This window comes from Lycorma delicatula, chromosome 1 (assembly GCF_047948215.1).
Source record: "Lycorma delicatula isolate Av1 chromosome 1, ASM4794821v1, whole genome shotgun sequence".
Taxonomy (NCBI): Eukaryota; Metazoa; Arthropoda; class Insecta; order Hemiptera; family Fulgoridae; genus Lycorma; species Lycorma delicatula.
The window spans coordinates 322638857-322653750 of record NC_134455.1 but is presented as its reverse complement, the minus strand read 5'-3'; the positions used below and the strand labels follow the sequence as shown (position 1 = coordinate 322653750).

The 14894-nt window shown below is 31.0% G+C and overlaps 1 protein-coding gene across 2 annotated transcripts in view; it reads left to right on the top strand.

The window, feature by feature from the left end:
* LRP1 (LDL receptor protein 1) overlaps positions 1-14894 on the top strand; it is a 473582-nt gene that overhangs the window by 310105 nt on the left and 148583 nt on the right. For both annotated transcript variants that reach the window (XM_075382014.1, XM_075382015.1), the window contains 3 exons: positions 1895-2084; positions 11725-11982; positions 13590-13817. In XM_075382014.1, coding sequence (XP_075238129.1) covers positions 1895-2084; positions 11725-11982; positions 13590-13817 — 676 coding nt within the window. The remainder of the gene's footprint in view (positions 1-1894; positions 2085-11724; positions 11983-13589; positions 13818-14894) is intronic.

The window sequence follows — 14894 nt, the reverse complement described above, 5'->3', positions numbered from 1 at the left end:
TGCATTAAAATTTCATCCAGAATTTCTTTATCTCCTTATTAACACAAGAGGACTGTTGGAAGAGTTTCACAGTGAGCTTTGGAAATTGAAATACAATTTTTTTTTTTATACTTCTCAAAGAATCCTTTCACTGCACAGTTGGTTTGCCAACATAATAAAAAAATATGCGAGATTGTCTATTTTGAAGGATAATTTTTTTTTTATTTTATATTGCACAAGTGTAATTTATAAGGTGACAAAATGAAAAATATATTAAAAATTTTGTATTTACATTTCTTTATAATAGCTGAAAGTGGCCTGATTATAGATATTGCTCGTAATGATATTGCTCAGAACAATTAGCTTAACTAGTCATGCATCAAAAATCTTAACTAGAATTCTCTACAGAAGAATTGAGATGAGAGTGGAAGAAGTGTTAGGAGAAGACCAATTTGGTTTCAGGAAATGTATAGGGACAAGGGAAGAAATTTTAGCGCTCAGATTAATAGTAGAAGGAACATTAAAGAAAAACAACCAACATATTTGGCATTTATAGACCTAGAAAAGGCATTGGAATAAAATGTTCAGTATTTTAAAAAAATTAGGGTTCAAGTACAGAGATAGAAGAATTGTTAACATTTACAGGAACCAAACAGCAACAGTACTAATTGAAGAACATAAGAAAGAAGCCATAATAAAAAAAGGGAGTGTGACAAGGATGTTTCCTATCCCCGTTACTTTTTAATATTTACATAGAAGTAGCTGTTAATGATGTTAACGAACAATTTAGATCCAGAGTAACAGTACAAGGTGAAAAGATGAAGATGTTACGATTTGCTGATGATATAGTAATTATTGCTGTGAGTAAAAAATATTTAAAAGAAACAATGAATATTCCATTCATTGTTTCTTCTAAATGGCATGGATAAAGTCCTAGGTAAGAACTACTGCATGAAAATAAACAAGAACAAAACGAAAGTAATGAAATGTAGTAGAAATAATGTAGATGGACCACTGAATATAAAAATAGGAAGAGAAAAGATTTTGGAGGTAGAAGAATTTTGTTATTTGGGAAGTAGAATTACTAAAGATGGACGAAGCAGGAGCGATATAAAATGCTGAATAGCACAGGCGAAATGAGCCTTCAGGTAGAAATATAATTTTTTTATATCAAAATTAATTTAAACATCAGGGAAACATTTTTGAAAGTATATGTTTGGAGTGTATCTTTATACTGAAGTGAAACTTGAACGATCAGAGTACAGAGATTAGAAGCTTTTGAAATGTGGTGCTATAGTAAAATGTTAAAAATCAGATGGATGGATAAAGTGACAAATGAAGAGGTGTTGTAGGAAATTGATGAAGAAAGGAAACATTCAGAAAAATATAATTAAAAGAAGAGAAAGACTTGTAGGTTGCATATTAAGTCATCCTGAAAGAAATTGCTTTGATATTGGAGGAACAGGTAGATGGGAAAATTGTGCAGGTAGGCAACATTTGGAATATGTAAAACAAACTGTTAGGAAAGTAGGATGTAGAGGGTATACCGAAATGAAATGACTGGCACTAGATAGGGAATCTTGGAGAGGTGCATCAAACCAGTCAAATGACTGAAGACAAAAAAAAATAGATATGGCTGTGTTGTGAATCAGTATTGACACAAGGAACATGACTTAGTAGAAACTTGACATAATCATTAACACAAATACGTTTGTTTATTCTTCATTCTACAAGCTAACTGAATACAGAATAATTAATAGTTTTTAGTATTAATAGTTTTATTTTTAAAGTATTTTATTAAAAATGAATATGAACTCATGTGAATAAAATTTCTCATTATGACATCTTCATTATCTTTTATAATTCATATAACTGAATAAAAATTTTATAAATTTTGATGAAATATTTGTTCCAGGTATTACCAAAAGTCATGCCTCAGCATCCATTTGACATTGCAGTTTATGGAGATTATATATTCTGGACAGACTGGGTTCAGCATGCTGTTATTCGAGCAAATAAATATACTGGAGAAGATATTGTTTGGTTAAGGAAAGATATTACTCGACCTATGGGAATTGTTGCCATTGCAAATGATACCAATGATTGTAAGTATTAAAATGCATAATCAAAACAGATGGCTATGCTTGTATATTCATTTGCATGTGATACATTTAACCAAATGTATTTAGATTATTAAATTATTTTGGTAATATTCCACAGCAGGCTGTTGCATAAGCTAGTGCAGAAGCATTTAAGATAGACATTTTCAGTGTTGATTTATAAAAATCTGTTTCCTTCCCATCTACTGTTCAAGGAGTGTAAAAGGCAGTGAATATTGTGCAGTTGGAAAACTTATTAATTCAAGCCCTTTATTATCTATTTAATGATTTTCCTTAAAAAAATACAAAATTCACAACCTGATAAGTGTTTCTCTCTTTCAAACTTGGCAAAATTTGAAAGTAAATTTTACTGAGTTTAAAATTGTTTTATTTTAGAAATGTTTGGTTATTGCCACTGTTAGTAGGTGTGCTCTGGTACGAGCGGTTATTGTGGTAACTAGTGTTAATTTACTAGACCAGTAGTGTGTGTGGTGTGGACAGAGAAAGTCGGCTTAGTGCCTTTCCCTTTACGGATCATACGAAAATTGTCATAATGTGTACTTATAATTAGTTTTCTGCTTTCATTAGCTTTCTGTTTAATGCATAATAATAACGTATTGTTGTTTGTAATTAAATATAACTGTAGTTCACACATCCACTGATTTTTTATACCAGTACCTATACAATCCATTTAGTTAGACCTTCACGTTATGACCATTCATTTTGGTCCTTTTCGCATGCCAGATGTGTGAATATTCATTGTGTTTTTACAATATACAATGTGCGTGAGACATTTCTAAGTACAGTTTTTTGATGGAACAATTTTTTTTTAACTTTTTTCATTTAATATATGTGCGTATGCAAATTACATACCATCGTCTTGTTACAATTTAGCACAGTCTTATCAATAATGGTTGGCAGCGTGCAACAAGCATGATTCATCGTCTACCAATGCTTCACAATAATTGTGTAACCTTCAGACGTCTGTGATTGCGAGGAAAGTAAGCACATTTCATATTTATATATTAGCAGCTATCGCTCAGTGTTGTTATCACATAATAATATTCCTTATCATCAATATTATTCTCAGTATTCCATTAATATATTTTATTCTCATTATTCAATGTTTTTGTTTATTCAGCATTTTTCCTTGTTTATTTTTATTGTTATCAATGCCTTGTTAGTATGTCCATATCCTGTACTAATGTTTACTTTGATTATTTGTACCTCATCCTACAACCTATATTGTTGACATTTACCCTATACATCTTCATTATTTAATTAAAATTCAAGTGAATTTACCTAATTTATAATGGTTGATGAAAATAAGGATAAGGGAGATAAAGATTTAGAATTAAGAACTCTCGTTCATCAAAGGGGAATTTTAAAATAAAGGTTGACTAAACTTAATAAAAGTGTAGGTGCTTTAAAAGCTAAAACAAGAAATGTTGATTTGCTAATTCTTAAACAAAATAGATTGCTTACAGTTTCCCAGGAATTTGAAGAAATTCAAAACAAAATAGAAGTAGTTTCTCAATCCACTGATATAGACCTTGATTATCGAGAAGAATTTGAAAGTACAGTTGGTCAGTGGTCCATTTAACCATTAGGCTGGATTGATCAAAAAAAGGTCCTTGTTCTAATTCCTCTAGTTCTAGGTCCAGTTAGGACGGGAAAATTAGATCAATGAAGTTACCTACTACAAGCATTCCATCATTTCAAAATGATTTCAAAGACTGGGTCCATTTTAGAGACACCCTTGAATCATTAGTTGTTGTAAAAAACGAAAGTTTATCTGACATTCAAAGATCCCATTACCTATTATCTGCACTTTGTGGTGAAGTGCACAGGTTAGTAAAAAATGTACCAATTATGGATGCAAATGTTAAAAATGCCTATAAAATAGTCTGTGAGAGGTATAATAACAAATGAATAATTGTTACAAATCATTATTAAATTTACCTTCAGGAAGCAAAAATAATCCTATTCAGTTGTGGAAATAGATCAATGAAGTGTCAACTAATTGTGAAGCTATTACAGTGCTAAAGTTAGAAGTAAATTTAGAGGAGTTAATATTGGTATAATCTATATTAAACAAAGTTGATCTGTCAATGAAAATAAAATTTGAATACGCTTAAAACAGAATAAATAGCTACTTTAAAATCTCTTATTATTTTTCTAGAACATAAATGTCAAACAGAGCAGGTAATTCAATTAACTAGTGAACCACATCAGGTACCTTCAATTTCACTAAACCAGCCAAATTCAAAGTTTTCCTATAGTAAATCAAATAAGACCAATTCTGTGGTAGCTACTAGTTCATCTTCTTGTTTTTTTCTATGTAACGGCACTCATAAATTACACAAATGTATCAAATATGCCTCGCTCAATTAGTCAGAAAGACTGAATCGAGCTAAACAGTTCCATTTATGTTTGAATTGCCTCAAACCAGTTCATTTAGCCAAACATTGTTCTTCTTCGACATTGTGCTTCAAGTGCAATAAAGGTCATCATACTTCCCTTCACTGGGATAGAACAGACAAGTCACACAATTCGACTGTAAATCAATCTCCTGCAGTGAGTAAACAAATCCTGAAAATAAGGCACCTGATTTGTCAGATCAATCAATTAAAAGTTGTTATGCTAGCCCAGGCAATCAAACCCAGGTTTTACTTACTACAGCTTTAGTTAGTGTGCGGGATGACCATAACAATTATATAACATGTCATGTAATCCTTGACAATGGCTCACAAGTTAACTTTTATAACCGAATTTGTAGTACAGAAATTACATCTTAAATGTTCAAGAAATCTTTTAATTTATTGAATCTTTTAATAATTTAGCATATGAAACCAAATACAATGTTAACATAGAAATTAATTCTTTGATATCAAACATTTCCATGAAGATAACCTCCAACATTCCTCTAAAGGTTACCACAGATCTTCCAGCTAGCAAAATTAAACATGACTCTTGGAACATCCCTTCTGATATTGAGCTTTCATAATGAGCGACAAGAAGCGATCTATCCTACAGCAAGGTCTTCTAGTACGATAATACTCAATTGAAGATCAGCTTCAAAGGTTTTGGGAACTTGAAGAGGTCAGTGCTCCAGCTTAGTCAGTTGAAGAAAAGGAGTGTGAAACTCATTTTGTTGCCAACACATCGAGGATAAGGAAGGACAATTTATTATCAAGCTCCCTCTAAAGCAGGACATTTCAACTCTTGGTGAATCCAAATCAGTAGCTCTTCAATGCTTACAGTGTTGAACATTGACTTGCTTCAGATATGAATCTGAGTGGATTTCTTAACAAATGTCTTAGACTGGGACATATACAACTTGCTTCATCAACAATTCAACCATGTTGTTTTTGTACCATATCATGCAGTCTTCAAATGTGGTAGTACACCAACAAAAACAAGACTTGTATTTGATGCATCTTCTAAAATATCAAACAACATGTTCCTAAATGATATTTTAATGATATTTTGGTCCCGTTATACAGCAAGATTTGTGTTCAGTTGTTTTATGTTTTTGCACTCGCCAAATTACATTTATTACAGACATTAACAAAATGTATCGGCAGGTGAAAATTCATCCAGATGACTATGACTGCCGGCAAACACTGTGGCGAAATTCACCAAGTGAACTTGTACAAGAATATCAACTTGCTACAGTTACTTATGGCACATCATCAGCTTTGTACCTCGCTACTCAATGTTTACAGACACTCGCAGATGATGAACAGACTAATTACTCCCAGCAAGCCATCAAATAATTTAAAAATGATTATTATGTTGATGACTGCATCTCAGGTGCAGATCAACTGGATAAGGCAATTAAACTAGTCTCAGAACTACAATTACTTCTCAAAAGTGGTGATTTCAAACTCCGCAAATGGGAGTCAAACAATAGTCAGCTCTTGGAAAAAATCCCTTCCAAACTTCAAGACTCAGCTCAGTCTTCAACTAGATGGAACTGAAACAGTGAAGGTCTTAGGACTAAGATGACAATCATCACAAGATCGTTTTCAAATCATTAGTGGAGCTAATTCAACAGATCAACAGTTTCGGCCAATGACTTTTACAAAAAGAAACATTCTTGCAACTATTTCATCTGTCTTTGATCCACTCAGTCTTCTTGCTCCAATAGTAATTCTTTGCTAAATATTTATGCAAAAATTATGAACTTAAAATCTCAACTGGAGCGACAAACTCCCATCAACTTTACAGCAAGATTGGGAACTCACTCAAGAAACCCAGTCACATAGAACTACATGGCTTCTCAGATGCCTCTGAGGCTGCCTATGCTGCTTGTGTTTATCTCAGAGACTAATAATGAGGGTGAAACAATTGTTAAATACTTTGTGCAAAATCTAGGGTAGCACCACTCAAGCAAGTATCATTGCCCTGTCTTGAATTATGTGGCCTAGTACTACTAGCTCATTTGATTACCAAGGTAAACACCAACATTGATTTGAAAATACATGATACTCATCTGTGGACAGATTATAGTATTCTTTTCACTTGGCTTATCAAACCTCCTTCAACTTGGAAGAGTTTTTTTGCAAATCATATCTGCGAAGTGCAAGAGTTAACGTGCAACTGCAAGTGGCACCATGTGACGTCAGCATCAAATCCTGATGATATGGTTTCATGTGGCTACAAAATTCAGAGCTTCCATTTGAAAAGCATCAAATAATCTTGCCTCCATGGCATCACCTTACTCGGTTATTAATTGAGCACAAGCATAAGTGACTTATGCATGCAGGTGCACAGTTGTTAATTAATTCACTTTGATCTACCTATTGGATTCCTACAGCTAGAAAAATTGTTAGAAACATCCTACATAAATGTATTTGTCGTTTTCGTTTATTGGCAAAATCTTATACTCAGCTTATGGGAAGTTTACCGACTAAACGAGTTGTACCTGTTCAACCTTTCCTTAACACTGGAGTGGAATTCGTAGGTACAGTATACATAAAGTCAGGCTCTCATCCCACTAAAATTCGCATCAAATGTTACATTTCAGCATTCATATTTGTGCACGCCATTCATTTGGAACTTGTTAGCGATTCTACTTTGGAAGCATTTCTTGCAGCCCTACACCAGTTCATGTCTCATCAAGGAATCTATGCTAATATCTAAGTGACAGTGGATCTAACTTTATTGGTGCTTCTAATGAGCTTTGTGATATTCATGACATGATCAAAAACAACTCTATATCCATCTCGGAAATACTGTCATTGGACTTCTGTAAGTGGCATTTTATCCCCCCTAGTGCTCCCCATTTTGGAGGTATTTGGGAAAGTGCTGTTAAGTCAATGAAACATCATCTTCGCACTGTTGGCAACAGCTCTTAACATTAGAAGAAATGGCAACATTACTAACACAGGTAGAAGAAGCATGTCTAAACTCATGGCTACTGTCTAAATTATTTGATGATCCCACAGATCACTCCTACTTAACACCAAGTCATTTCCTTATAGGTGAATCCATCACCAACCTTCCTGATCCTGATCTGAGTAATACACCTGATAATAGATTAAGTAGGTGGCAGCATGTGCAGCAGTTTACTCAGCAACTATGGCGAAGATGGTCAACAGAGTATTTAACATCTCTTCAGCAGCATAATAAATAATCATCAGTGAAGCAAAATCTCCAGAAGGGCACAGTTGTTTAATCAAGGACAATCAACTTCCTCCCATTAGATGGAAACTGGCAGTCATTGAGGATCTTCATCCAGGTGCAGATGGTCTCGTCTGAGTAGATTCAGTCTGTACTGCTCAAGATGCAGCATATAAACGAGTCATTGTTAAGATCTGCTCACTTCCAACAGTGGACAGATATGAATAAATCTTTGTGTGATGTTTTCTTGTTATTGTTTTTATGTGCTATTATTGGCAGTGTCAGAGTTTGTGTTATTACATTGCTGAATTTATGGTGTGAATAATTTTTTGTAGTTATTACAAGTTTGCATTGATTATTTGCATATGTATTTTTACATTGATGAATTTGTTGATTTCTGTATTTTTGTTTCTTTTGATAATTTTGCATTATGAATCTTGAATGATAAATTTGTTATTTTCCATGAATTATTTTTAGGTTTCAGTTTTGATTTTGTATTTTATCAGTTGAATTCTATTGTTTAACAAGTATTAGATTTTTATTGTTCTATTAATTCTTTTACCAATTAGTAATTTACATTGTCTGATTTCTTTGTATTTTTACAAGGATGTAATTGTGTTGTTTACTAATGTTAATATGCTTCTTTAATTCATTATTTTGCAGTGACTGTTTTGTATTTTTTATAATGATTTATTCGTATTGTTTACTGTTATACAATTTATGTTGTATCATTTATTATTTGCAATGTAATCTTAGGTTATTGATTTATTTTTGTTGCTTTGGACATTATTAAATACTATGTATTTTGGCGGGCGGTATGTTTGGTTATTGCTGCTGTCAGTAGGTGCACTCTGGTGCAAACAGGTGTTGTGGTAACTACAGTTAATTTACTAGACCAGTAGTGTGTGGTGTAGACAGAGAAAGTCGGCTTAGCGCCTTTCCCTTTACGGGTCGTACAAAAATTGTTGTAATGCATACTTATAATTAGTTTCCCATTTTCATTAGCTTTCTGTTTAATACATATTATTGTTGTTTGTAATTAAATATAACTGTAGTTCATGCATCCAGTGATTTTTTATACCACTACCTATACAGTCCACTTTGTTAGACCTTCACATTATGACTATTCAAAAAAGTCAAATGAATGTTACCATTCTGTAAATCCAGTCGCTGTAACTGATTAAAATCTACCTGATTCTTATAACTAAAAAAAAATACAAATTTTTAACTTATTAAATTAAATATTAACTTAAATCCTTATTTCTAGCCAAACCAGAATTTCTGCTATTGGCTTCGTTACAGCTTGAAATTTGTAAGGTTGATATTAGTCAAATAATTCCTTACATACAGACTACCTTTCATTAATTAACATTAATAAATTTTATTGAACATACAGTAGCTTTTCCTTAAAAATTCTACAATCAATACTATAAAAATAAGTGCGTATATGTAAGCTGCTATAATTATAATGGTTGTAGGTGATGTGATACAAGACAAAATTGCTCCAGAAAATGACAGACAGCCATTCCAGTGAATTAAGGTGAGGGAGTAATGAAGTAGTTTTCTTTATTCATTTGTCTTATGAAGTGAAAACACTTCTTCAGAAGTCTCTTCATGTCATAAGTGAAACTGTTCTCTGGCTGAATATCTTTTGCATAACAGTTTGCCAAACTCACTAAAATGCTGGTAATATTATGCTTCACTTTACTCATTAGACTGGCTATATGATGAATATCATTACTCTTAGGGCTGATCTCCTGGATGTATAACATTGCCAGTCTTTGTGATGGAGTGATAGCATCTCATCCTTTCATCCAGGGGTCCTGGGTTTGGATCCTGCTCAGGCATGACATTTTTCGTGTACTACAAAATTCCATTTCCATATTCCCACTTAGAAGCATTCAACAAGGAAAATATTTTTTTTTAAATATAAAATTAAGTATGTAAAGCCATTATGTTTACATTCCTATATATGTGAATGAATGAGCAGTGTTTTTAAATTAAGATCCATTTTGAATTTGCCATCTATATACAGCATGTAAACAGGTGGCACTTGTATAACTCAGTTATTTTAATCAATAGTCAGCTGTTAGCAACAATAGTAAAGTCATGTTATTGTTGTTTATAATCAGTGCTGCAACTTGTGAAGTAATGAGTGCTACAATTCCAAGTGTGAATTAGGAAAGAATAATCCAGTATTTGATGGCAAAAATCTGTAGCTGAAATTCACTAGCAAATTTGTGATGTTTATGGGCCAAACATTATGAAAGATTCTAAAGTAAGATAGTGGTGCTGTTAATTTTGGGAAGGGTGAATGAACGTTCATAATGAAGAACATAGCAGCTGACCGTCGGTGGTAACAGATGATTTGATTGAAAAAGTTGACCAAAAATTTGAGAAAACTGCCACTTCACCATGTCTCAGTTGTCTTTGGTGTTTCATGATTTTTGATGTCTGAAGTTTGACTGAAAAATTGGGCTATAAAAATTATATTCTGAAAATGTTAACTGACATGCACAAGGGAAACGTTTTGCTGCAGTGCATGAATTTTTGCAGCATTGAAAAATGAAGGTGATGAATTGTTTGTTCACATTTTTACTGAAGATGAAACCTGGATTTCTTATTCAAAGGTAAAAACAAAGCAGCAGTCAATATGATGGTGGCAATGTCCTAGACCAAAGAAGTTCACAAAAAAGAATGCTCAGTAAAGAAGTGTATGGCTACTGTCTTGTACGTCGAATTTAATGATTGCAGAATTATTGTGGTTGCTGAAAGGTAACGCAAAATGTTAAAAATTTTTTGAAGAGCTGTAAAAACTAAACTATCTGTGATGCTATCATGTGGCAGTTTGCTTTAGCATGAAAATTTCCATACCGTATATGGCAAATCAGACAGTGAGGCAATTAGAAAAAATTCATTGGAAAATCTTTGAGCATCCATCTATAGCCATGACATATCCCAGCAGTTACATTATTTTTTTTCATCTTAAACAGTGGCTTTCATCACAAAGGTTTGATAATGACTACGAATTCAAAAATGGCATAACTACATGGTTTAAGTTACTGGTATGGGAATTTCTTGAAGAGGTAATGAAGAAGCTATGAAATTCTATGAAAAATGTGTTGAAGTTGAAGGCATTTATGTAGGAAAGCCTTAAATAAATGTAATTTTTATGTGTAAGTAATAAAATTTGTTTGTATTTTTCAATTATATTTTTATTTCAGAAAGGACCTTACTGTTGAAACACACATTGTACGTTTCACTTTTTATGTTATAAAAATGTACCATCTGTGTTAAATTAAAATCAAAAATTTTATATCATACTGTAGTGGTATCTAAACAAAAATTAACCATTCACTGTTTATATTGATTTAAGGTTTTTTTTTCAACTCTAATAATATTCATCAGAATTTTACTCAATTATATTAAATTGTTCAATTTTTTTTATAAAATTTTTCAAAATAATCCATAGGGAAAAATTCACGTTGTAATAAATATGGAAAATACACTATACTTAATTTTATAAAAACTATTTTTGTTCAGAAATTTTATTGAACTGTTTTGGCTAATAAAATCATTCTTTCATTCTGACTTTTTGCATATAGTATTGAAAAAAAGAAATGGCATGATTACCTCATAGCACAGTGACTGTGTTAAGCACCTGCAGCAATGGTTACCCAACAAGTGTGGTTAGGATTGATGATTGAATTTATTCTAAAGATAATTAATGTCAATTTAATTTTTTTTTCTTTTTTTTTATAACCAGTTTGTTCATGATCAACAAATTATAAGCCCAATGTAATGAATTGCCTGCCATTCTTGGCAACATCATAATTTATTTTTTCATGTAATTTCCATATGTAAAAAAAAGTTGCTAAAAGTACCTTCTTTATGGATAAGTAAATAACTGCACCTTCTGTAAGAAACATTGTAATTGAAAATGTAATTATAATGGTGAAAAATTATAATATTATGGTTTTGTATAATATTTATTGACAACTTAATAAATTTGTTACAGGTTTCTCTAATCCTTGTCGAGTTCTGAATGGTGGCTGTGAAGATCAGTGCAGTTTGGAAGCTAATGGACATCAATTCTGTTCTTGTTACCCTGGTCGCATTCTATTGAGTGATGGCAAACGGTGTGCAACAAAAACAGCTACAAACTGTACGCAGTCAGAATTCCGTTGTTCTGATTATGGATGTATACCATACCAAATGACCTGTGATGGTATAAACCACTGTACTGATGGATCTGATGAAGAAAGTACTTATTGTGGTACGTCTAGTCCACTTTTATGTTGTAGTCTAGTATTAATTATTTATTTTCATCATTTCTGTGTAAACAAAAGTAAGATTTTTAAATTACTGTATAAGTTTTGGGTTTTACCAGTCTGTTATTGTGTAATATAAGTTTTGAATATATTTTAGAATTTAAATGACTGATCATGAATCGATACAGTGGAAAAAAATCTTATTATCTAAGTTAAACTGAGTTAGTTATTAATTTGTGGGTTAATGATGGTTTATATTGGCAATTATACATTTTTTTATATTGGAGCAAAGTAATTTCTTTTATATTGTTTATTTCACTTTTTATTTCTTAGGAGTGTAATAATGATAACTAGGCATTTAATAAATTACACTGTAAATTGAGATCATGTTTATATTATAAGAATTTAAAAATGTGTTTGACAGAACTTATTAAAATATTATTTTTTGTAAAAGGTAATCTTAGTACCTTCAAAAAGTGAAATAAACTTAAAAAATGATGCAATTATGCAAATTTTATGATATTTCCCAATTATAGTATTATCAATAATGTTTAATTAAGTTCTCTGATGAAAATAATCCATAAAAGAAATATATCATCAATTAAAAAGTCATTTGATGGTATTTAATTTTTATATTCATTTACACTGAATGGAACTTTTTTATTAAGTTCTATTAATGACATAGTATTAATAGTAATTTCAAATTAAATTGTTCAATGAGACTATTGGTTGGTCAGTTGGTCTAATAATAGTTAGATGGTGACTCTCAGCTGTACTATGGTAATGGTAACCAAGTTAGCTAGCCTTGGTTTGTTTAAGTCCTGGCAAATCTAATATTTTCACTTTTCGTTTCATCCTTGAAATATGTGTGCTGCAGATCCAAGGTTATTTTACAAAATAATAAAGAATTATCCTAATTTCCTGCAATAACAAGTGAAACATTTTTATTTTTTGGGTTGATGAGATTTTCTGTATGAGAATTAAGTGTAATATCATGATCACTTAGATAAAATGGAAGAGAAAACACTGTTTAAAAAACATTTAACAAGATGTTTTTATTAATTGTTATTAGGCATTTAATAAATCTTTGTTTTATACTAGTTGCAAATGCATTTTAAAATTTAAATGGAACTCATAAGAACATCTTGGGCTCTACATGAAAGTAGAAATGAAAATGTCTAAACTATGATTTTCATATTTTAGCTAAATTGATTCATGGATTTTTATTCTGCATTCATAAATATAAAATTTAAATCGCTTGTTACTTATTTAGCCTTGTAATTTGGTATTTGTCTTGAGTAAGTTGATGGTACTATTTATAGATATAAAAAGTATAAATTTTGTTTCTTTATAGCTTTGAGTCTTATGATTAATTAAGTTTATTATTATTAGTTGGGTTAACTATTTTTTTTTTTTTATAAAACCAATGTAGTCTTGATCGATAAAATGTACATTCAATAGTAATGCTACTTTGGCCCTAAAAAAGGCCATGTCTGAAATTGTCAGTTTTTGAATGCAGTTGTATTTCTAATTCTTATATCAATATAATAACCATATATTAAAATAGCGTGGTTACTGAATTTTTGTTTTACTTACACTATTATTTTTCTAGCTACAAGACTTTGTCGTCATGGCTATTTTCGTTGTCGTAATAACAGATGTCTTCAAGCTAGCATTCTATGTAATAATGTTAACGACTGTGGTGATGAATCAGATGAAGCTAACTGTTCCTGTAAAGAAGGTGTACACTTTCAGTGTGCTGATGGACCATGTATTTCAATTAAATTCCGCTGTGATCATGACCCTGATTGTCCAGATGCAAGTGATGAAGTGGGATGTCGTAAGTATCAATAACTTTAATATTTACATAAATTTTTTAATTTGAAAAATGAATATTCTGATTTTTTAAAAAAGAATATCAGCAAAGTAACTACTTTTAGCTTAGCTCATCTGTGTTTGTAATTGTTTTCATACTCTCACCTTTGCTCTAATTGTTTATTTGAATTATTTGTATATGTTTATAAAATTAATTTTTCTAAATGGAGAGAGATTCTATTAGAGAATCTTTTTGTTAAAATTATTAAGTTTACAAATTATTATGTTGGAGTAAAGTTGCTTGTAATTGGATTTGGGGTGCTATCTTTTTCCCCCTTATTGGAAAAGTAAAGTTATCAGCTTCCAGTATTAAAAACTGCAACTTCATTGTTTTAACTTTATTTATTAGCATTTTCATTTTTTTTTTCATGTTGAGAATATATTTTTTTACAACGTTGTAATACTTCTTTTAACATCTGATATGCTCAAAGCAAAGAGGATAAGTCGCATTCTGGTTTTTGTCTGCTCCATTCTTTCTTATCATATGTTTTTCTGTGTTTTGAAACTTTAACAAAAAAAAAATTGTGGTTGCTACTCATTTTTATGTATTCAGACAATCAGACATCAATGCTTTGTATAAATCGTTTTCCTTCCTTTTTACAGGCAGTTGTTAACTTTTAGTTATTAATATTATAATAATAAGTTTTCATTTATTTTTCTTTTGTCATATTAAATGTTTACTTATTTATAATTATTTTATAATACATTTATTTTAATCTTTTTTGGTAGACTTCATTCAACTTTCACTTTACAGCATGATTAATGCTGTTGTCAAATGGTAGGGTGAAGAATTTATTATACATTCCTTATTTCATTTGTTTGTTATATCTGTATAATATGAAAATAATTTTTTTGTTATAATTTAACCTTTTTTTCTCTTGTATAAATAATGATAAACATATTTTCTACCTGTCTTAAAATGAAGTATACAATTTGAAGAAAAAGCTGAACTTGTATAACAAAAAGATTTAAAGTTATATTTACATATGCTATAGGAGCTTGTTCTCTTCAAGTTAGTCCCTGTTGCTGGCAGCATATAGCT